Genomic DNA, 24,826 nt, shown 5'->3' with positions numbered 1-24,826 from the left:
GCACAGAAGAATCAATACAAAAACACACTGATGAAGGAAAGGACAGCCATTAAAAAGAATAAACATGACTAATGTTTTGCGCCAGTGTTTGATTATTAAAGGAATAGTTTGACATTTTGGAAAAACACACATTTGCTTAAAATAAATATTAATATCAGTTAGCTATTTTCTTTATTGCCATCTATCATTCCTTTAAACATAAGATTTGCAAGCCTTTTACCAGCACATGTAAAGAAATTAAAATCTTTATAAATGATCCACTTAACATCTAAATCTGCTGGTATTATTATTTGTGCCAGCTGAATAACTGTAGGTGGTGTATTATGAATATGAAAGCCCACCTTTGTTGAAACCCATCAACATGAGTTACACTTACACCAAAAAGTAAAAACAAGCTGTGTTTTTTGGGGAGTTATGTGCCGGAACAAACCAGATACAACATGTGTAATTTGTTAGCTTTAAAGCTGCTGGTAGGTGGCTTTTGTTATCCTCGTACAGAGTAAGGCTCGCTGCTTCACCCTTTAACATTTTGGAAAACAAGTTTATCTGCTCCCATTGCAACTCTGATAGATATGAAACTACGGCGAGCAGCTGATTAGCTTAGCTTAGCATAAAGACTTGCAATAGAGAACAGCTAACCCGGTGAAAAAAAAAAGGTGTTCATTAGTGAGCTTAAAGGGGCTCCGTGGAGCTTCTGTGTTGTGTTTCTCAGAAGAAAGTGAACAAGCGTCATGTCAAACTATTCCTTCATACCATCAAACAGGTTTTAAACGCACAGTATGCGATTTCTGTCGCTAGCTGTCTCTCAATCAAAACAAAAGACGTGAGAAGCAAGGGATCATGGGAGTTGTGGTCTTTATTGTTAAACATCGACCATTGCAGATGAAAATCTATCTAACAGATTAAGGCAGAGATGCTCAGAGATGATGTAATGTTCACGCCATTTTTAGCGGCGACTTCATTTACCTACTCTCTGACTCTGAAATGTATGGAAGCCCTAAAGGGCCATGCATTCATACATTTTATTTCCTCCGTTTTCCCGTAATAACGAGTTAATTTCATTTGTTTTCTCGAGATCCTGAGTTATTATCTCGAAATAACAACTTTTATCCCGTTTTCCCGAGATAACTCCTGAGGCCTTCCGTAGGAATGCACCGTTACCTTGAATAAATGTATGATTTTTCTGGGTTTGAACATTGTATGAAACATTTAAGAGCACAACTCAATAAAATATACAACAAAGGTCTAGTTTTTAGACATTTAAATGCAGAAATATTAATGATGATATCTTTAATGTATTGTATCTTTTTTTTAAGACACAAGTGGAGCATTTGATTAAGAGTTACCACAGTCGTGCCTGCATGTTCTCTGGCAGATATAATCTGTCATTCACATGCATAGACTGCTTTACAAGAGTATGTAACATAGGACAGATGTGGGGGGCCCTGAGGCGGCGGCACCAGGTTTTCCACATTCCTCTCACTGACCATGGCTGTAAATGTACACAGGTTCAGAACAACTGCAAATCTTTGGCTCTCACAACAAAGTTTTCCAGGGAAGTGACAGGCCGGCCAGCTCCAGCTGGACCCCGACTGGAATGTGCTGTTGCCCTTTATCATTTTACACTCCTCACTGCTTGACTGGCCAGTTAACAGGAGTAATTGGTCTGACCCTGTGGGAGGCTGCTTTCAGATGCATGAGTCAGTGGTCAGGGGTGTAACAGAGGGCTGGAATATGAGCGCAAGAAGCAGAGACACCCTGCTGTTTCTGCACCCTACCTTCAGCTGCCGCTCCCACGCACAGACACCAGCAGGGAGAAAGTATTCCTACATTAAAACAAGCTGCCCGTTTACCTCTCCACATCTGGTTCTCATGGTGGTGGCAGGATATAACCAGTAAAATAACAAAGCCTGGTAATATACACACTGAGGGGGAGGTAATCACTCGTCACCACAAACCTGGAATCAGCACATTCAGCTGCTAGTCAGAAACATATCCAGACTTTTATCACCAAGACACTTTTACAAATTCTCCCTCCTCTTTCAGGGGATGTTGTCATGGGAATTTACAAGAAAAAGTGGGAGTGACGGACGAAGATGGAGGTGGAGGCAGTCAGAGAGGCAGCAAGGAGAAAGTGTGACAACTGAGACGAGGGAGCAGACGCAGACTCGAGGGTAAGGATGGACCTGTGAGGGGAAAGAGCAGACTCGGTGGAAAAATAAAGCTTCAATGAACGCGTGGCTGCCGGTGACGCAGTGGACAGAGCTCAGCCCCTCACTCCTGGAGGAAATAACCGCCGTCAGACGACTCTGGCATGATGTGGACAACAACTGTCCTCCTGCTGCTTTTGCCTCATCTGCTTTCCTCCACAGTATGTATGATATGCATGTTGTAAAAGTTTACAACTTTAGTCATCTGTCATGTCACTCAGACGTCTATCAGCAGATTTTGTATGGGGATATGAAATATGACTTTGTGAGTAGGATAGTTGTCAAGGGAGCTTCTTCATGTGAAAGGAGAAATACAAACAGCTGCATCGTTCCCTTTTTTTGGTTTTGCAGGTGTCTGTTGAGTAAATTGCATCAAGAAACACTGATGCAATCAGTTTAGGGGTTCGAGTTTGGCATCGTAGATGAATCATGAATCATGGATTTTTCTTTTCTGTTATTAGTTATATCAGAATTAAATATAGCTTATCCTCAATGAAAAGGTTCTTCGTTAAATTTAAAACTCCTGCACTCAAAATGAATATCAGCAAAAATGGACTTAACAACAAAACTAAGATATATAGCATATTAATAATATAAGATTATTATCACTTTTGCATTCACATGTAAGCAGTATTTCTACCAGTTGTGGTTGGTTGAAGTAGAGCTGATTTTAAGTCCTTTATGGCACGTTGGGCTGTTTAATCTACAAAATCCTCAAAACTTAAAAACAACGTGATGGTGACCAGTGATGAAATGTAACTAAGTACATTTACTCAACTACTGTACTCATGTACAATTTTGAGTTACTTGTACTCTCATTGAATGAGAGCTATAATTCTTTGGGGGGAGTCTTATAATATAAAACACTGATTTCTCACGTCTCTTAAGTATTATTCATATTTGATGATTTTCACGTTTACCGAAGTTATATATTAACAGAGTATCATCACTTTTACTCAAGTAGGATTTTTGGGTACTTTTTACAATGGTGACACTAATTCAATGAAACAAGTGTCCAAACAAGAATGAATAGTAGCTGCAGATGAGTGATGAAGATGTTGATTTCAAAGAATTATTGAAACAAGTTGTTTTGTGTTGAATTTGAATTGTGTTTAAATATCCCCTCAATAGGTGATGTTTTTGTTTACAAGAATATAAAACTATAAAGACTTAATTCTAGACTAAAAAGACTTGATAAGAGGGAGGTTTTTTTTCACAGATCAAGACATCAAGATTTAGAAGCTAATCATACGTGTTGCATTAAAGAATGGACAAAAATATAAAAAATAAGTAGAGACTACAGATGTCAGATGAGTGTAGAGCAGTAAAAAGTACAATATTTCCCTCTGAAATGTAGTTCAGTAGAAGGAGAAGGTAGCGTCTAATGGAAATACCTAAACACCACACTCAAGTACAGTACTTGAGTAAATGTACTTAAGTTTCTTCTCTGATCACAAAATATTTGCAGGATTTGAAGACAGGATATTGAAGTTGTGCCGTGCTGTTTGTAGCCATCTGACCGAAAACTTTGTTGATCCAGAAGAGATTGAATTTTTTCATATGTCCTCCCGTGTTAGGGAGTTCAGAACCAGCTACAGAGGCTGGTCAGGACTTTGTGTCTCACTCTGTAAAGTGCCCGAGGTCAGACATCCCAGACCAGTTATACAACAAGTGCAGACGTACACCTGTGGATTACACTCTTACTGCAGTTTCATCTTGATTCTCAGGACACAGGAAACAGCACTGATTTTAACCAATCAGAAATAGTGAATGAGGACTTCTCTGACGCTCCAGTCAAAGGCCAGAAACCTCCCAAAGGTCGGGACACATGCTCCATCCCGTGTGACATCACTGTCAAGCTGCTACGAGATGAGAAACATTCAATCTGTGGTAACACTTCCTCCTCTTTCCTGGTGTGATTGTTACTTTTGTCATCAGCATCCGTTGTTCAGTGTGTGTGTGTGTGTGTGTGTGTGTCTTTAGGCCAGTTACAGCAGTCTCTGTTGGCGTTCGGACGCAGCACCCGGAAGCTGATCAGGGATGTGATGGAGGAGCAGCAGAGAGCCCTGGACATCCTCAGCAGTCAGGTACAAGTGGAGTCCTTCTTGTTTTTTCCTAGTAACAAAGTTTCTGAGCATCTGATTGGCTGGCTGCATGTACAGTAGTGTCATGTTCCCAGGTCACTGAGCTGATGACCAAAGTGCAGACGCTCAGCTCCGAGGTTCAGAGAAGCAACACTGAGATGTACTCCATCAAGCCTATGCAATCCCACGGTAACACACACACAACACACACAACACACGCATGATGATGAACAACATTCACATATACGGGTGACAAATTCCCCAAAATGTACACATAAATATCAGTTTACCTGTCGCAAGATGTCAAAAAAAGAAAATTAAATAAAATAGTATGTGGACATATAAGGACAACAGAATATTTCATGTCATTTATAAACATATATTAATTTGTTGCAAAAAATAATTTTGATTGATTTTGATATAAGTTATCCGTTTTTAATTATTTATTTCCTGTACAGAGAAATAAATGAAAATACATGTTAGAATAGTTGTCTTTTTATTTCCACATGTGTTAATTCTCTTTGTTCTTGTTCTGCCAGTGAAGCACTGTTGTTTAACTTACTGTGAGCAGGCAGAGAGATACATTATGGGCCTAGATGTGCAGTCATTCCTTTGTCCTTAATGATTTCTGAACAGTAGCTGCACCAGTGAAGGTTATTTTTCTTCTTGATGACAAAAGAGAGCATGTTTGTTTTGATTAGGACGAGACTGCAGCGACATCAAAGATAATCTTGTGTCGGTTGTCCCCAAGATCCCCAGTGGTATTTACATCGTCCAGCCAGAGAACACAGACTCTGCGTTTGAGGTACAGCAATAATAATAATAATAATAAAGCTGCTCACAGTCTGTCACTCGACGTCTGCATCACCATCAATACATAATGTGTGCTGCAGGTTTTCTGTGAGATGGACTACATGGGAGGCGGATGGACGGTGATGCAGCGGAGGACTGATGGATTAACTGACTTCAAACGACCCTGGGCTGGTTATGCCGATGGCTTTGGACACCTTGCAGGTTGTATGAAGTCAGACATGTTTCCTGTTTCAAGCTTTAAAACTGACACAAGGCGGAGGTTTAGGTGTTAGGAACAACAGCTAATGTAAACCAGGTGTGCCAGCTGACTGCACACTGACTGTAAGATGAACATTAGCACATACACGGCCCGATGTATCACGTCCATGTGTGGTTGTTGAACACCTCATAAATATTCTCAGAAGACTTTAGATGAGAGTTTGGAGCCTGGCTGCAGTGATTTGTTCCCATTCAGCGGCAGGAGCATTAGTGAGGTCCATCACTGACATTGACTCACAGTCTCCAGACAGTTCATCCTACAGATAGATGGGGGTGAGGAGAGAGCTCTGTGCAGCCCAGTCAAGGTCTTCCACACCAGACCGGGAAAACCATTCCTCCATGGACGTGGGACATTTATCATGTTGAAACTGGTCTCACATAGCCAGACCTTTCTCCACAGCACTGAAGGATGGTCTTACTTCGCCGGGTATCATTCTGCCATAGGGGAAAAACGCTCTGGTTTGAAGCTAAGGATGCAGCGAGGGTGCCCCTGCAAAATAGTGGTGTTAGCAGGAGGAAGTGGGGGGCAGGGTTTTGCACATTTGCACATTTTCTCTGCAAAACAAAAGGTAACAACCGCTGGCTTGTTTACAGGTTAGGGTAACTTGCCATTTTCATTGTGTAGGTTATTGTTGGTTCCTGTAGCGACAGAGTCTTCTTCATCAGAAAAACAACCTGTTAAAAATAAAATAAGATACGATAAATTAAAACAAAGGCAAATTAAAACATGAATCATCAGGAATCAATTTTTGTCATATTTTATAAATAAATTAATGCCAACATTTATTTTCAATATTATTTTTGGTGCATTTAATGGCATTTTAATTTATCTATTGATACATTTATATACATTGAGCTAGAGTTAACCTTCGTCACATATGCTTGTAACCAAAGTTACATAAGTAATGTAGTTATTTATGTCGACTTGAGAACGTCGCTTTGAGACACCAGGAATCGAAATGTTTAATCGTTTTGGATTGAGGATGTGGTGAGATAGCAGCAGGAGAGAAGAATGCTGCCTGAAATAGGCGGCCAATGGCGGTCGTGTCTTGATGGAAAGCTCAGACCTGCGAGATATCTTGCTAGAGTGATCATTTTAACCCAAACCCTGATCTTTCTCTAACACTAACCAAGTGAAAGAGTACAGATTTCATGAGCGTTTCACTAAACTACAGTTACCATCTATCATTTGCTGCCAATGGCAGGCTCATACCAACAGTCTACATCTTGGAGTCAGACTTTGTTGAAATAAGAAAGAGTCTTCTAAAACGCCTGCCACACACTGTTGTCTAAAATATGACATTGAAATGTCCATCAGTTCATTCCATTATTAACAAAACTAATTTAATGGATCTTTATTCAAAATGTTTGTTGTTGTTATCTGTTTATATTAAAATGAGAATTGGATTTTATATTATTGTCAGATTTCAAACTGACCTAACAAACTCTAAGCTCATTCAATAAGCTAAAAAGGTTTTTAAAAATGTGATTATTTATTAAATCTAAAGGAAGATTTTACTTTACAATTTATTATGATTAAAGATGACTGATGTAACAGTACAATCTCTTTGTTTGTGTGTGTGTGTGTGTGTGTGTGTGTGTAGGGGAGCACTGGTTGGGTCTGAAGAAGGTGTTTCATATAGTGAACCAGAAAGATACTCGGTTCCAGCTTCACATGGCTCTGGTCTCCAACGATGACGTCACCTCTTATGCGTCATACGATGATTTCCGCCTGGACACTGAAACCCAGTTCTTCAGCATACACCTGGGCAGATATGCAGGCAGTGCAGGTAAGACTAAACAAATCAAGACGTTTGTGCTTTCTTCTTTCCACACAGAGCAAATTCAAATGAAAAATGCCTGTCTGTGTGTGTGTTTGTCCAGGTGATGCATTTCGTGGCTACGAGCAGGAGCAGAACCAGGACACGGCTCCGTTCAGCGCCTCAGATGTGGACAACGACGGCTGTAATCCCTCCTGCTCCATCGACAACCGCACGGTGGAGAGCTGCAGCGCTCAGCACAACCAGACGGGATGGTGGTTCAACCAGTGCGGCCTGGCAAACCTCAACGGCACCCCTGAGGATGTGGAGCAGAACCAGGGACAGAGGATGCACATCCTGTGGGACACCTGGAGACAGAACGGGGTCCCTCACACCATCAAGTCTGTCACGATGAAGATCAGGAGGATTGCGACCAATAATTGACAGAGGAGGAGGAGAAACTGAGGGTGAAAAGAAGAAAGCACACATTGTATAAGTTGCACTGCATCTTTGTACGACATGAAGTTTTAATAAAACACGAAGGAAGGATGAGAAGATGTCTCATTTTTATTGTTTCACCTCTTGGCAACCAAGGTGACTTTACTGCGACTCTTGAGGACAAATATACCTGACATTTTTATGCAATCTTTACCAACAATACCAGGTTATTACCTTGAGCAAAGTCTGCAGAGTTGCAGACTTACACAGAGTGTGCATAAAGGCCTCAAGTGGTCAATTAGAGAGCCCTCAAACACTGGCAGAACTCACAATGGGACAGTGCTGAGCCCTCGTGGACTTGTTCAAAGTCTGTGAGTGTGTATCATGGTGGATTGCAGAAACTGAAACTAGGCTATAATCCTTAAAAAAGGTGTAGGGTTCAACACATTCCCCTCCGGTACTGTAGCTCATGAACAGATTTATTATTTTGTGCAGACTGCGAATGTTGCAATGATTATATGGTATTTTAAATTTAACATCACACCAAGCTCTGCACAGAGAGCCTGCAGCAACAGGTCAGAAGAAAAGAACGATGGAAATCTAAACGTAATTCAGTCCTGAGAGTAAAGAAATATATTTTTTACCTTTAACCTTCCTTTGCTTCCACTGCCATACTAAAATGTTCTCTTTGCACACTACTATTATCAAAAGTGCCATGAAATGTCCCATTTCCATTCATGCTCTCCAGAGGAAGAAATATTTAGATTAGAACAACCTTTCCTCAAGCACCACTCTTACATTGTTTGCTCCACTACAGGTGAGGCTCCAAGAACACTTAAATCACCAGCATGTTATTTTATCTATTCAAAAATGTCATCTTCTGGCTGTAGTTAGCACTGCAGCCTCCAGGGGACACTAGAAGGGCTCTATCTATAAGCAACATTATGTAGAAATTATGTTAGAAATTATGTAGGCATTTTGTGAGATTTGGAGAGCAACACCACTGTTGTAAACATGAATCTCAGGTCTGTAACAGTTTGTCAGATGTAATGTAGGTGCTAACTACAAACAAAACTCATTACATCATAACAATGATATGTGTTGAAAACGTGTATGTTGAAGTAAACATGTATGAAACGCTGTGATCCTACCCTCTCACTGCAGTCACACAGTGCAGAAACAAGTGACGGGGGCACCATTCACTCTATTACATCAAAATGATTTTGAAGCTGTTATTTTACAGTAAGGTAAAAAAGTTACATACTGTTGCTTTAAGTAAAATAAATTTTACAAAAATGTAAATGTAAATGTCAAAATCTTACTTAAGCAAAAAATAGTTGTATTAGAAATGGATTTTCTGGCCTCAGCTGGACAATAAAGATGTAAAATTATGTTGCAACGTTGCTCTCGTGCTTTAAATTGTGGGTGAACATGCGCTAAGAAGATATCGCTGAGGCAGAGATCATCACATCACATCTAGATAACACACAGTACTTTAAAAGTGGACATCTGTGCATTTTTCTGATTTTATGAACTTGCTGGGAAGCATGAACTGCACAAGACACACACTGTGTGTAAGAGCTGCTTCCCATTTATGAACCACGTTAAGTTTCTTTCACCTGAAGCTAATGTCTGCAACCATAAAGCATACAGAGAGCCCAGCTAATCAGCCAAGAACTGAAGAGGTGCCGTCAACTTTGCTGCCGAGCTCTAAGAGAGGTCTGTGCAGCAGAGTCGTGTTTGTGATGTTTCAGAAAATGCCGTCTGAGAGCTGCTATTTGAAAATGCTATTTAATGTAGATCACAGCAGACGTGTAATGCAGTGCAGACCAAAGTACTTTCTAAGTAAAAAGGTGATTTAAATGATGAATAAGTTGCCATGTGCTGATGATGCCATACATTTAAAATTCATCAAGTTGCATCGGGAATCATTGACAGGTGAATCGTAATCGAATCATGAGGCCAGTAAAGAATCACAGCTCTTGTACTACTTGCCTGCAGAAGCCCTGAAGGGAAGGTGAAGATTTTTTTTCTGGTGATCATTTTCTAAGTCTGATCTAAATGTCTCTCCTGTCTTAATGATTGAGAAGTTTCGCCAGGATAATCTTCCTAAGTTCCTTGATCGTTTTCCCTTTTGTGAAAACATGCAATATTTTCTTTTCATGTGTGAAACTGAGTTAAACACGTCCAGTTTCCTACGATACAGCACCTAGAAAGTCTGTATGAGGCGAACGGCTGCCGCACAGGTTCACCCAGCAGGTGAACAGCCACCAGTCTGGCCTCTGTACTGACTGCTCCATGCTGGCTCCCCACAGACTGAACTACTACTGCCTTGTGTGTGTGTGTGTGTGTGTGTGTGTGTGTGTTTGTGTGTGTGTTTTAGTGCCACTGATTCTGGTGATAACGCTGTAGGAGCTCTGGCTCTTTGTGTGGTCCGGTATGTGTATATTGTCAGGGTTAATGAATCCACACACACACACACACACGCACACACACACACACACACACACACACACACACACACACACACACACACACACACACACACACACACACACACACACACACAGACACACACACACACACACACAGATAGATAGGGTCTATCCAGGTGCTTGCTCACTCGGTGACCCCCTAATGAGAGTGTGTATGTCTGAGCTGACAGTGTTTACATGCAGATCTTTGGTCTGTTCTGTTCTGAGGAGGAAGTCTTAACAAAAACTCGGGCTAGTGACATTTGTCAGAGTTTACCCTCTTTCACCCTGCCATGCCCCTGTAAAATGTGGCGCTGTTAAGTCACAAAATGGCCAAAGTGAGTAATCTTCTGCAATCAGGGCCTTAAAAGGCAATTCTCACTGCTACAATCGTTCATCAGAGACTATCAGATATTTCTATGTTGACGTGGTCGTGAGGACATAACGGGGAGTTTAATGTGAAAACAAAGATGGAGAATTACTTAATAAGTGAAAAACCTAACTCAGGACAATGAAGAACACAATGTACAATTTAATATATAACGCAAAAAAAATGCATTCAAGTGTGTACATGTGTGTGTCTCTGTGTGTTTGCTCACGGCAACACCAAAGAGAAACACTGGCCGCTGTGACTCACCTTTGACCTGCCGATGAAGAAACACTTGTTTGCAGGCTTAAAATGACAGACATGCATTAACACACACACACGTATGTATGTATACGTGTGTGTGTGTGTGTGTGTGTGTGTGCGTGTGCATGCGTGTTTGTAGAGTGGAAAGTCGTTTTCCCACACTGGTCAGGGATCAGTGGTGAGTGGGAGCACACAGGAAGAAAAGTCTGCTGGGAATTTAAACCCTGAAGAATCTCATCTGCTGTTCATCAGCCATCAGTTCCTCCTGCATGCATGTTCACACACACACACACACACACACACGCTGACAAAGTTCTCCATGCACTCCAAACACTGCGGTCTGAAATAGCTTTTTACAGCCTGAGCATTAAAACTGTTGGCAATATCTGGAGAATATTCTGCTTTTGTTTACCTACTTAATTTTAATTCGATTCCGCTGAAACAACGAGGCCGTATATCACCAGTCAGCCTCAGTGTGTGCAGTCATAACACTGAGCTGCCCTGCACATCTATAAAGTTCAATGTGTCTTGTATATAGAAGTATAGTGGGACCCAGAAGGATGCATTCTTTCTCAAGCACACAGAAGAACAGCGGAGGAGGGATTCAAAGAGAGGGAGGGAGAGGGAGAGAGTCATGCGACAGACACTTGATTCCTCCTTCATATGAACCTGGAGCCTCTGTTGTAGATCACCTCCGGGATGAACCACAGGCTGCCACCCAGACCTGCCGGGTACACCGACAGCCCCAGGGCTCGGAGCCGTGACAACCTGCTGATGAACGATGACTTTGGAGAGGAGAACTGCTGCTCGGGACGATGCCTCGGGTGAGTCTTTCATTTACATCCTTAATACTCAGCCAGATGTGCATGAAGTGGCCAGGTGTGATTATGTGTTTTCTGAAGGGATATTATTTTTTACAGTTTCTACTTTAAGACACCATGTTTGATTATCATGTAAGTTACATATGGATCTCATTTATCTATTTATCTGTTCAATTTATATTTTGAATTAATATTGTACTTACACAGTGCCTGAAGAAGTAGTAAGATCTTTCAATTAAAGGGTAACGCCACCAATTTTACACATTAAAGTGAGTTTACAGGTCTTGTGGATTACGACTGCATATGTGAAAGAAAGTAGTATAAAGCCTTTTATGGCTTGAGAGGAAGCTGCATGTAATTGCCCTCAGTGATGTCACTCAGCGGCTAAATTGCATTGTGGGTAATGTAGGCGCCAAGTTTTGAAAAATGAAAAGGATGCGTGGAATAAAAAAGGTGATATTTCTGGTTCTGCTGTATCGATTTAGATTATTTGCTTTAAAACTGTCTATGAGTCCAACAGTGGTTAAACAGTGTAATGCAGACCAGTGGACTACTTTTCAAAACCTGGTGCCTACATTACCCACAATGCAACTTTGCCACTAAGTGACATCACTGGGGGCAATTTATCAGATTTAAGTTCCCCTTTAAGTCAGAGTAAAGTATAAAAATACAATGTTTGATTATTTGTTACATTATTATGTGTATGTATGTAATTACAATATCACATTATTAGTATTGATGGAGTAACAGGTAAGATTAATTCTATTGCTGTAGCTGGTTGCAATAGGGCTAATTCTCTTTATTTTTATACTGTTGGGTGGTTTAATTTACTGTATAACAATGCATTGCAGGTAATCTGCACAGTAACTAGTAATTACAGTAATCAAATAAATGACGTGATGTAAAAAGTGCAATATTTCCCCCTGAGGTGTAGTGCAGAAGATGAAGAAAGTAGCCTAAAATTAAAACACTCAAATAAAGTACTATACCTGAGTAAATGAACTAACCCTAACCCACCACTGCAATTACAGGATATAACTGAAACAAGATCTATGACTGTGAAATGCCATGTTGCACCATTAATGTATGGCACAGACAATTGATAATAAATTATTGTTATACACTCCAATTAAAGCTAGAACTTTATATTAACCATCAGTAATTATAGTGAATTAAACTTTAGTTAATAGTTACTGTGGGAGAAAAATCTACGGCCCAGAACACTCTGGCCTCACAGGATAAGATGTTCTGGTCTGATCTATGAGTTTTCATCTCAAACTCGTAGGATGGTGTTCGATCTATCTGCGGAAGCAGACTTACTGTCTTCTAAGCATTTACTTTCTATTTGTCACTTGGCCATGGGTGAGAAGCTCTGCAGTATCTTTCCACTAATTTGTTGTTAAACAGATAACCAAGTATGGGAGGGGTGCTTCCTGAACTGTAGATATAATCTGAACATTGGAGAGGCTCGGGAGGATTAATATGGCAATGCATTGTGCATACAGTTGTGCTGTTATTTTGTTCCTCCTTGATCAAGCTTGTATAAACTACTTCAACGTAAGTCATCGGTGTCTCTGAGCGTTCATCACCCCTGAATGTCCAAGCGAGCGAAATTCCACAACAGTTACTTCACTCTTAACACACAATTAAATACATTATAAACCATTTATTAAGGGATTATAAGTGTTGATAAACATCAGTTGCAATTTTATAATGGCCACCCAAATAATGTTTATAGATGAACTACGCAGTATTTAGTATTATATTACAATAAACAGTTGCTTAATAGATGGTTTATATAGCATTTCATTGTTTGTTCACAGTGACAGTAACTATAAATTCAACATTTGTTAATGATGGCTGTTATAAAGTTTAGCACATGTGGACATTTACGGTGTACAGTCATTTTGAAATTGTTTTTCCTCTGTGAAAAACAAGTTGATGTCAGTTAAAATGACATTTTTAATCCATTTTTAATCAAGTCAAGTACAGATGATCTAATACAGCATGTTGACGACAGTCTGATCTCTGAGAACCCTTAACACTGGTGCTTCACTAAACATTACATACTTCAAATTCCAGCGTTGCAGTTACCTGGAAAAAGAGTTTTTGTCAGCTAAAAATCCATCAGCATTACGTCATTAATGTCTCGTGTCTTCTCAAAAATCACAGCTAGATTGTTTTTTGTGCATCAATGTGAAATCAGGGTTGGAAGCAAAACATTCCTATTTTAACTTCAGCTTGTCCACTTATCCAAACATGGTTAATTATAGCAACATTTAAAGTATAAACAGGGAAATCAGTTTCTAATACGGGACCACAACTATAAAAAGGTCCTCGTTTGATTTTGACTAATGATGTGTTCGACTGCAGTGTGTAGTTTATATGTACTGTTGTCACTATTAATCTCTTACAGCCAGTATTTCACTTTATAAAAAGAGCATATTTTTATGTCTTTTCAGAGAATTTTTCTCGGGTTTTAAGTATTCCCAAACTATATCATATAAAAGCTGACACCGCTTGTGATGCCTTTAAAAGAGTTGAAAGATGTGTTTGTTCGTAATGATTAACAACTTAAGCCAACAAAAAGCAAATAACTTTGTTGCAGAATGTGAAATCAAGATAAAAATAACTGGAGCGCTTTCCAAAAGGCATAAGTTACCAAGTGGACATTGTATACGATGTGTTTATGTGTCCTGTCTCTCTGGCAGCCACAGCAGCTCTGACAGACAGCTCTTGGCTCGTATCACTGCTGTTAAACGACGCCAGGCTCTCCGTGGTCCTTCCTACATGTTCTGTGGCCCTTCGGTCAGCCTGTCAGAGGTGGAGCAGCGGTTCCTCGAGGCAGCCGAGTATGGCAACATACCAGAGGTGCGGCGCATGCTGCTACACGTGCCCAACTTGAATGTCAATGCTGTGGACTATATGGGCCAGAATGCATTGCAGCTGGCCGTAGCCAACGAACATCTGGAGGTGACGGAGCTGCTGCTGGGGAGGGCGGATATGTCCAGAGTGGGGGATGCCCTCCTGTTAGCCATCAGTAAGATAAATGCATTTGTGTATGAAAAATACATTTTGCTGATTTATCTGCTGTGACATTGCTGATTATCCTCAAATGGGGTCGTCCTCAAGTCTCATGAAGCATCACGGGAGTTAGCAGTAATCGAGAATAAAAATGCACACATGAAAGAGAGTGCCACTTCCTACATGTATGCCCCAATGAGAGTGAAGGGCCTGATAATGTGAGCTGTGACTTTAAATTTGTGACACAGTAAATCATCCTTATTTTGGCCACAGTGAAACTAAAAGGGGCCATTTGTAAGAAATACTGTACGTCGCCAGAATTTTAGTTGAAACATTAAAAAAATGAACTAACATTATCAACAAAATGTGAAGAAACAACAGCGTTATGTCAAAGACGTCAGTAAACTGTGTTGCAGAGATGTCTACTGAAGTGAGGGCTTAAAGCTAACCAGCTAGTCGCAGCCTGTCCTGTTCTTCTGATAAAGAGCCTTTTGGGATTTTGCAATCGGCAGAAGTACAAAAATCTAAAGCTAACTTTGAGCGGACTGCACTGTGGGTGCATGACTTAAACGTCACCAACACTAAGCGTCTTACTCGACTATACTGTTGAGTTTACAACTAAACTCTGTAAAGACAGACTAGTGCGTAGAGAGTCTCCGTGTTCAGCATCATGACGTATAATGTCCACGACAAGTTTTGTAGTTTTATTTAGCTCCTTAATAGCAACTGCAACTTATTTAGTTTTTAGGACTCATTCCTGCTGCACTCCATGAAAGCGAATAGTCTGATAATGTGAGCATTGCCTTAAAATTGAGTAAATCATGCTTTGGCCACAGAGGCCTACTATACCACCACTAGCCTGCAGCTGCTTTATGCACTTTTGTGTGATTCACCTGAAACTTCTCCACACTTAGACAGGCGGATAGTTTCAATATCAGTTCTATGAGGTTGAGTAGGCAAAATCGAATATTAAAACATTTATCTTATTAAAAATCCAGACCAGCTAAGCAAAACTCTGATCACATGATTACAAAAATCTTTCTTCATTTCTTCTACTCTGTTTTATTTTCAATAAAGGGTGTTGAGTGATAAGCTGAACAGAAACTCGCTAACAAGCTACACATGGCCAACATAACTATTTGCTCAATGCAGTTACTTTCTTTATGTGTACCCCGCTGCCAAACCACACAAACAGCTCAGCTCTGTATTTGTGTTGTAGGTAAAGGATATGTTCGCATCACAGAGGCCCTGTTGAGTCACCCAGAGTTTAGAGATGCCCGTCGTCTGACAGCCAGCCCTGCTCAAGCAGACATGTTGGATGACTTCTATGCTTATGATGAGGACGGGACGCGGTAAGACAGTTAAAAGGGATTAGAAAAAATTAAGTGCCCTCCTACAACTGGTGCAATGAGTATCTAACCTATCTCCTGACTGTTTGAAGGCTTTTTGGTGCATGCTGCATGCAACAGAAGAGTCTTGAATCTTAGTGAAGTCTTTTCTGAATGTAAGTTGGTATGTAACCACCAGTTAATGTTGTTTTTACACTTTACACTGCCAATCAAAATAAAACAAAACATGCAAGTAGCAAACAGCACTTTCATAAGTGTGTGTAACTCCTAATGACATCCCCAGAATTTCGAAGCATCAATATTTATCAATCTGGACTCAATGAGACTCATCAATCAAGAATCTCTGTCTAGGAAGTTACATTTTGTTGCTCTAACATCAACATTGTTGGCCAGTAACTCAAACAAATTAGCTAAATATGTCAACGTAATGTGAGCTAAATAACGTCAGCATTTCAACACAACACATCAACAAACTCCGAGGGTGTGTGTTGAATTACTTCATATCAGTCTGCAGCTGCAACATTTAGCTAGTACTGACATCATTTTTAATAGTTCGCTGAAACTGTGGCTCCTGTTTGATGAAGGAAAGGAGAGTTAAACAGTAAAACAACGGCGGTTACTTCTAACAATAAAGCACCTATGAAAAGATCTTCATGTTTTTATGTGTGCGTCCCCGCAGGTTCTCTCACGACGTGACTCCAGTGATCCTTGCGGCGCACTGCCAGGAATACGAGATAGTTCACACCCTGCTGAGTAAAGGGGCTCGCATCGAACCTCCACATGATTACTTCTGCGGCTGCGACTCCTGCAACTACCAGCAGCAGTTTGACTCCTTCAGCCACTCGCGATCAAGGATCAATGCTTACAGAGGACTCGCCAGTCCTGCTTACCTCTCCCTGTCCAATGAAGACCCGGTGCTGGCCGCCCTGGAGCTCAGCAACGAACTGGCAATGCTGGCTGATATTGAGAAAGAATTTAAGGTGCAAATGTTATTAGAGATCGTACAGGGTCACCACCACAAACACTGGACCTGCCTGGCACACACTTTTTTCAGTTATTATAATCACTTGTCACATCCAGTTAGTGCTACTGTACTCGTGCCCTGAAACCCAGCTCATTGTCAAGTACACAAAAAGTGATTCAGCCAGGTCGCTGCCAACAAGATGCCAGTAAAAACTTCCAGTAATCACAGGAACTTTTAATGAGCCTTAAGAGAGGAAGCAGAAACAGATGAGGGTCAGATTCTGCAGTCGCTGTTGACATCGTCGGTATGACACACATTATTACTCTGCTTATAGTAGGACTGTACACTGTACTACGGGTACTGGGCAATAAATAAATGTCACAATTCAAAGCCGTGCTCACACAAACAAGACATGTTGCCTACTTTTCTTGGTATAATGGCTGACAACCTCTATCTTACACCAGTGTTGGTGATATTGATTCTTAAAATCACCACCAACCATATTTACCTTAAAAACTTGAAACAAATTTCCCATAAAATCCTTGTTTGATCTCCTGCAACGCATCTCAAATGTTTCACTAACCGATGCACATTTTCTGTAGAACGAGTACTGCTGTCTGTCCAGCCAGTGTAAGGACTACGTGGTGGGCCTCCTGGATCTGTGTCGCAGCACCGAGGAGGTGGAGGCCATACTGAGCGGAGAAACCGACTCTGAAGACAGTTATGATCTACCAGGTCGCCCGTCCCTCACACGGCTCAAATTAGCCATCAAGTACGAACTCAAAAAGGTTAGTACGCCTGAAAACAGATTCACATCATGTTTTAAGACTGACTTCAAACCTTCTGGAAAGCCACTTGCTTCACATCTTATCATCAAAAGTAAAGAATGTCAGTCAACATCAACACAATCTCCTGATCTATTCAAGAAGACCCTGAGATTTAAGATGTGAAAGTCTCCGGTGCTTTCACAATGTTGTTAGAAGATCCATCCCAGAGAAAGCACTGATGTTGTAAAAGGGATATCGTGTGCTTGACAAACTTATAAATAAACATTTATTTGTTAAGTACACAATTGATGGTGTTGTTAAGCAGCGTGGGGTCATGGGACTGAATTGTTTTCATTGTCAAACAACCACCATTTTGAAGACAGCATCCCTGAGCTCTGGGATGGCATTTTTGGTGAATGATGACAATAATTGTTGGTTTAATACCTTCCTGTTTGGATCTCTTGTAATCAACGGATCAAATCATAATTTAGGCAGCAGACTATTAACTATATGTTCATGTTTTGCAGAGGCTATAAACATTTTAGCTTGAAACTGCTCTCACCACCCTCTGTAATGTCTGTGCCCTTCAGTTTGTGGCTCATCCTAACTGCCAGCAGCAGCTGCTGAGTATCTGGTACGAGAATCTCCCCGGCCTCAGACAACAGACCACTGCTATCAAACTGCTGGTGGTGCTGGCGGTGGCTATAGGACTGCCTGGACTGGCTCTGGCTTACTGGATCGCTCCGTGCAGCAGAGTATGTAACATTTACAATCTCAGATCTCACTCACACCAGACATTTAACTCCCCCTCATCCTCCTGTCGGCTCATCTCTCTCGCTCAGGTGGGGAGAGTGATGCGGAGCCCCTTCATGAAGTTTGTGGCCCATGCCTCATCCTTCACTATTTTTCTGGGTCTTCTGATCCTGAATGCTGCGGACCGTTTCGCAGGCACCACCCTGCTGCCGAACATGACCCACCTTGAGCACCCGGGGGGACCCCAATATGACCCGGCGCTGCTCTACCGCATGACCACCACACCCTTCACGTGGATGGAGATCCTCATCATTTCATGGGTCATGGGTGAGCGATAGATGATCACCATCATGATCCTAATCAAAAACATCATGTCACCCTGCGTGTGTTTCATCATTTGACCTGCTGCAGGTATGATCTGGGCTGAGGTGAAGGAGATCTGGAGTCAGGGGCCGGGGGAGTACCTGCTCGAGCCGTGGAACTTCCTGGACTTTGGGATGCTGGCGATCTTCCTCGCCTCCTTCAGCTGCCGCTTCTCCATTCTGAGACACGCTGACTTGGCCCAGACCTATGTACACACAAAATACACAACACTGATTAACGTCTCACTGCCTCCTGAGATACACTACTTTACACTGGGTGAGCACGTTCACACACCTGCACAGACTAACAGATCAACGCAGTTTAAATGAATCATTTACTTCATTGTTGTCTCAGCCTGGATTTTCCTGTTTTTATTGGACAGTTCAATAAAAATGGGATAAAACAGACCAATTTTTGACTAATCAAATTTATAGTTTACAATAGCATTTTTTGAAGGCAAATCTGAGTGACAGTTCCGTCTTCTTTGTAGGCTGGCTTTTCAAGAAGTAGTTGTGTACAAAAAAACAAAAGATCTCCTGGAGTCGGAGCAGAATTACTGAAGTTTTCTGCGTTCTGTTTTTGTAGCACGTATTAACTGGATGCCGTCAGATCCCCAGCTGGTGTCGGAGGGCCTGTACGCGGTCGCGGTGGTGCTGAGCTTCTCCCGGATCGCGTACATCCTCCCGGCCAACGAGAGCTTTGGTCCACTGCAGATCTCTTTAGGCAGGACTGTCAAGGACATCTTCAAGTTCATGGTCATCTTCATCTTGGTGTTTCTGGCGTTCATGATCGGCATGTTCAACCTGTACTCCTATTACCTGACGGCGAAGCAGAACGATGCCTTCACCACGTGAGACGTGCACATTAACTGTTTTAGATTTTCTGACCTTTCACTAGCTCTGTATTTTGCATCACTGTGAGTGTTGTTCTTTTAAGCTTTTAAAATTAGCTTACATTGACTTAAATATTAGACTTTTACTTAAATATTGATTGAGGCTCAGAGGTTAATCCATCATTTGAACATTTTGTGGCTCAATATTACTGAACAGGCAAAGTCCCTCTGAGAGGCCCCAGGACCACAACCCCTAAAATCAAATAATACTATAAATTATAACTTTGTTTGGAAACGTAAAAGCACAGCAAGACACATAAAAGCACAATATAAATATATAATAACCCCAATTTAGCTTAAAGCTTGGTCATACATCATTTATTTCCTGATCTAAAAGTCCCACCTTGAACAGACACCATCATGTAGCTTTAAAGCTAGTCCAGCCAAAGTCTTGAATGATTTGTATTATTATGCAAGATGTGAGAGTTTAGCAAGAGTCAGATGCCAAAAAAAGCTGCAATCACGAGCTGTATGTGTAAAATCTCCCCCAAAAGACAGAAATCAACCTGATAATCCAATCAGATGTAAAAGTTTTCTTTATTAGCCTAGAAAGTAGGAGAAAAACATCAATAAAGGAGTATTTAAAGGTCGAGTGTGTAAGATTTTGATTTGGTATCTTGCAACGTTGCAATCAACTGAATACCCCTCGTCTCACCCTCATCTATGGTAGATGAGGCATCTATGGCACAAAAAGGCCTCTCTAGAAGCGACGTTTGGTTTGTCCATTGTGAGCTACTGTAGAAACATTGCTGAAGAAGCGCTCTGCAGATATAAAAGACTTATTCTGAGGTGACGAAAACAACAATTCTTAGTTTCAAGAACTAATTAAAACAACATTTTTTATTCCTTTTCTGCCACTAAATCCTACACACTATACCTTTAAATCCAGTGCTAAAGATATGTTAAAAAAACATTTATTCTTGCGACTGGGTTGTTAAAATACAGTTTATCCTGTATTTAAAAAATAACAGCAAAATTAATGTTTCAATTAAAGTCAAGTAAAAAAAAAAAAAAATTGAAATTGCTTGTCAGATTCATCATATTCTGATCCCTAAGATTTCAATGGGAACCGCTGCTTTATAAATGCCAGCAGCTGCATTTTCACACAGTTATACAAAAGAAAAATAAATATGATTTGATGGATTAGCTGTCTAAAGCAAGTTTTTGGTCTCTGCAAGTTGATTTTAATACTTTAGCAAAACAAATGGATATCGAGAACCGCCACGAAAGCTTGTAAATCAATCTAAAAATGTATGATAGGCTTTGAAGTTGCAGCAGTAATATAAACACTGGGTTGGACACAGTAAAAATGGCAGAAAAAACTGTTTGATTTTTTTCTTCAGTTGCTTTTCTCACAGAGCATTTTGATTAATGGTTTGCTTGAAGCCAAAAATAACTTCCTCTTGTCTTCCTCCATTTCCTCCTATGTGCGTCCATCTGTCCAGCCTGGAGGAAAGCTTCAAGACGCTGTTCTGGGCGATATTTGGACTGTCCGAGGTCAAGTCTGTCATTATCAATAACGGACACAAATTCATCGAGAACATTGGTTACGTGCTGTACGGGGTTTACAACGTCACCATGGTGATAGTGCTGCTCAACATGCTCATCGCCATGATTAACAGTTCCTTCCAGGAGATTGAGGTCTGTCCTGAATACTGAATTATCATGTGCATCAGATACAAGCGCACAATTCCTCCACATGTCGCACAAAGTTTAAATATTTTTTCAGTTTTTAGTGGGAAAAACCCCAATAGTCTAGTTTATGGAAGCCAAGAACGGCCATGCCTGCAATTATTATTTTAATGTCAATATCTTGAGATAACAAACCTTATTTTTTTTCCCGTTTATCTTGAGAAAACAAATTGCAGATTTCTCGAGAAAACAAGGCATTTTATAATGAGAAGAAAAAAAAGAGCGGACCATGACATACAAATACTGCTCTGTGAAGTGGATTTGGGACACTGAAAGCAAACCATATTAACTTTTTCTGCCATTTGTTGTAAGAATGTATTTGCTCAATAACAGGTGCTTCTTGATGTGACATTTACAGCGTGAGTAAATTGATCTCTAATCAACATTATAAGTAATAAGAGGAAACAACATTTATTTTTCTCGTGGCATTGGGTTCATTATCTTTTTATCTCATGAGAACAAAGCTTGTTTTTTAAAGGTGCACTATGTAGTTTTGGGGAAGAAATTTTAATTCTTAGAGAAAGATCTTCATTGAATGATTTTTTTAATGACTAAATAAACAAACTTTCTTTGTTTTCATGACTGAATAAACCAAATGAACAAACTGACTTTAAAGGACAACACAATTTCATACTGTTTTACTTTGTTGATATGTGGCGGACCCTGCCACCTTTCTAGCTTCAAACAGTGTTCTGGGACGTTATTTTCCTCCGAGAACAGCTTGTTTATTGAGTTATGGAAAAAATTAATATTTCTGAGTCTGTATTATTACCTCATTAATATTGTAAATATTAAAAGTCTGAGTTTGAATTTCTTCTCCAAAACTACATAGTGTCCCTTTAACAAAATAATTAACTCATTAACATTTCTGCCTTTCTTGGCTTCCGTACCAGTTCATTTGTCAGTATACTGGGCCTCTTTGAAAGTGAGGCATTTTTTCAATTAAATTTAAGACTTTAAATCGACTCGAGTACTGTTAGGTGAAAAATGAATTGTCTCCAAGAGCAAGAAGAGTAAAACAGGGCTGTCTTTTCACATGCAATAGCATACTAGCCTATTTAATTAGCATGACATATTAAGATGTAAAAAAAAAAAAATACTAACAAACATTTTTCATCATCTATCTAAATAAAATTCTATAAAAAGCAAAATATACAAAATATGCTTAGTCACCTTCTTGCAGAGAGTTTGATACCACTCTCATGTCTGCATGTGTAATGTGAAGCTGCGGCTAGCACCTGATTAGCTTAGCTTAGCACAAGGACTGTAAACAAGGGGTAACAGCAAGCCGGGCTCTGTAGCCTTGAGCAGTGGCTTCCTGAGCTCTTGTAGGACAACGCAAGGAAATGTTTTATACTTTGGTTTCTGTACGTACAACATGAACAAGATAATTAGTTAATTTAGTCCAGAGGTGCTGCTGTTTCTCCATTTCCAGTCTTTGTGGAAACATTTTTAAACTAACAATTTGAGTGAATCTGGTGTATTTGATTTTGACTCTGTATCAAACTCGAGCAGCTTCATTAGCTCTACTTCCTACACCTTGTCTCCCTCTTTTCTTTAGGATGATGCTGATGTTGAGTGGAAGTTTGCTCGTGCCAAACTCTGGTTCTCCTACTTTGAGGAGGGACGGACGCTCCCCGTGCCCTTCAACCTGGTCCCCAGTCCAAAAACTATGCTGGGACTGGCAACAGCCATCAAGTCCCTGCTGCTGCAGCTTGTGGCAGGACACAATGAGAAGAAAACCGAGACACCGCTCAATGAGGTATTAAAACAAGTGGTATTTATACACTATTCATCATAAAACCATGATACTCAGTGGAGCAGAGAGTAAAGGCAGAGACTGAGCACCTCCCAGTGGTTTAACTGCTGCACCACAGGCTCCACCTCAGACTGAAGACAATGTTATAACACTGTTCTGTTCAACCAAGTTAATTTCAGCTTCATCTTCCAGCTCGGAGAGAGCAAAAACTCAGGTTCATTTGCTGCTTCTGCCAGCCCAACCAGATATCGGGTATGTATTTGTGTGTGTGTGTGTGTGTGTGATTCACATTTCACAGTAGGGAAACATAACCTACCTTTTTCTCTATATTTGTGTGACAGATGCATTTTCTAATTACTCTTCAGAATAAGGTTTTACATGAAAAATAAGTTTTTCTGCAGGTTATTGTAACAGTATTGTAATATCTGAAAGAATCAGTAGAACCTGGAGCATTTTATCTAAATAATAATTTGAATATGGGACTATTCTTTGAAACACATATTTATTCTGTTATAGTATAGTTAACTTTACTGTTTTTCATTCGCTGGCTGAAGAAGATCATGAAGCGACTGATAAAGCGTTACATCATCAAAGCCCAAACAGACAGAGAGAGCGACGATATCACTGAAGGTAAAATAATCAGATGCTGAGACTGAACTTGTTTTAGCAATATTAGACTTTTTTGTGGAAGCCCACTTCCGCCAAGACAAAATAAAATGAAAACTTTGCCTCGATAAGAATAGAAATTACGGGATAAAAAGTCAACAATATAAAATTACGAGTATGAATAATTGTTGACTTTTTATCTCATAAATATGATTCACCATGTGCATATTCTTTTCATCAAGCTTGTTTTTCGCCTTTTTTGTTGTTTTTGACCGGAGGAAATGGGCTTCCATAGTTTTTTGGTAAACAAAACTTCTCTCTTTTGCTTTTGTGTCTGTTTTTCTTCAGGTGAGCTGAAGGAGATCAAGCAGGACATCTCCAGTCTTCGATACGAGCTGCTGGAGGACAAAGCGCAGAACATGGAGACACTGGACGGACTGCTGAGGAGGCTGGGACAGATCAGCACACCTTCGCAGTAGCGCTGCCAGTCGCCCCAACTTGTACATAAAACTGTACAGCTACAGAGTTTTAAGTGCCTGTTCTCCATCAGTGATTGTAGATAAAGTACAAACAGTTATTACGATAAAATGAGAACGTATGTTTGTGAATGTACAATTTTACTTGCTGATTAGATGATTATGTCTCATTTATATGTTTATAATGAACACATGGTGCAGTTTTGGAATTCATGAAAAATAAAAAACAGCAACAGTGAACTTATATAATGTGGATAACTTCCAATTAATCTTTTAAAGATCCATTATAATTATTTTAATTTGGACAAACATTCACACGGTGAAACAACTAAATATAACTGCAGATTACTTTCCCTCTGCAATTTAAAGGTGCAATATCTAAGAACCTCTTGAAGTCACACTGCAAACATATAGGGGGCAGCATATCACCAAAGTTACCACTAACTATTGCTAACTGGAGCTGCTGTTAGCCAGTAAGCTCAGTGAGCCATGCAGCTAGCAATGCAGACTGGGAGCTTGGAGTCATATTACAAGAAAAGGACTGGCTGGGGCTAGTTTTTTAGCATGCTAACTTCAGTAGACATCTCTGCAACACAATACATGGAAGGCTTTGACATAACGTCAAAACTGATTTTTCTTCACATTCCGTTTATAATTTTAGATAATTTCTTAACGTTTTCACTAAAATTCTT

General features: G+C 40.3%; 2 protein-coding genes across 3 annotated transcripts; both read left to right on the top strand.

Annotated features, from left to right (window-relative positions):
• The first annotated feature begins 2,130 nt into the window (after positions 1–2,130).
• angptl5 (angiopoietin-like 5) lies at positions 2,131–7,937 on the top strand. The gene is made up of 8 exons (XM_084373580.1): positions 2,131–2,371; positions 3,938–4,100; positions 4,194–4,297; positions 4,390–4,483; positions 4,996–5,099; positions 5,188–5,308; positions 6,970–7,155; positions 7,250–7,937. The coding sequence occupies exons 1-8, from the start codon at positions 2,315–2,317 to the stop codon at positions 7,567–7,569; spliced, it is 1,149 nt and encodes a 382-aa protein (XP_084229706.1). The 5' UTR covers positions 2,131–2,314; the 3' UTR covers positions 7,570–7,937.
• A 3,428-nt stretch (positions 7,938–11,365) lies between these two features.
• Positions 11,366–24,816, top strand: trpc6a (transient receptor potential cation channel, subfamily C, member 6a). Of its 2 annotated transcripts, none has more exons than XM_084372921.1 (14): positions 11,366–11,492; positions 14,210–14,529; positions 15,733–15,865; positions 16,542–16,842; positions 17,429–17,614; positions 18,184–18,348; positions 18,436–18,673; positions 18,758–18,985; positions 19,295–19,559; positions 21,047–21,242; positions 22,855–23,055; positions 23,245–23,304; positions 23,607–23,682; positions 24,007–24,816. In XM_084372921.1, the coding sequence occupies exons 1-14, from the start codon at positions 11,368–11,370 to the stop codon at positions 24,135–24,137; spliced, it is 2,625 nt and encodes an 874-aa protein (XP_084229047.1). In that variant the 5' UTR covers positions 11,366–11,367; the 3' UTR covers positions 24,138–24,816. The 2 variants fall into 2 exon arrangements, with proteins under 2 accessions (XP_084229047.1, XP_084229046.1); XM_084372920.1 differs by having other exon boundaries at positions 14,201–14,529.
• The last annotated feature ends 10 nt before the right edge of the window (positions 24,817–24,826 follow it).

The sequence above is a fragment of the Pagrus pagrus genome (genome assembly GCF_965226575.1).
Source record: "Pagrus pagrus genome assembly, chromosome: 14".
NCBI lineage: Eukaryota > Metazoa > Chordata > Actinopteri > Spariformes > Sparidae > Pagrus > Pagrus pagrus.
This window is presented reverse-complemented; position numbering and strand designations above follow the sequence as displayed.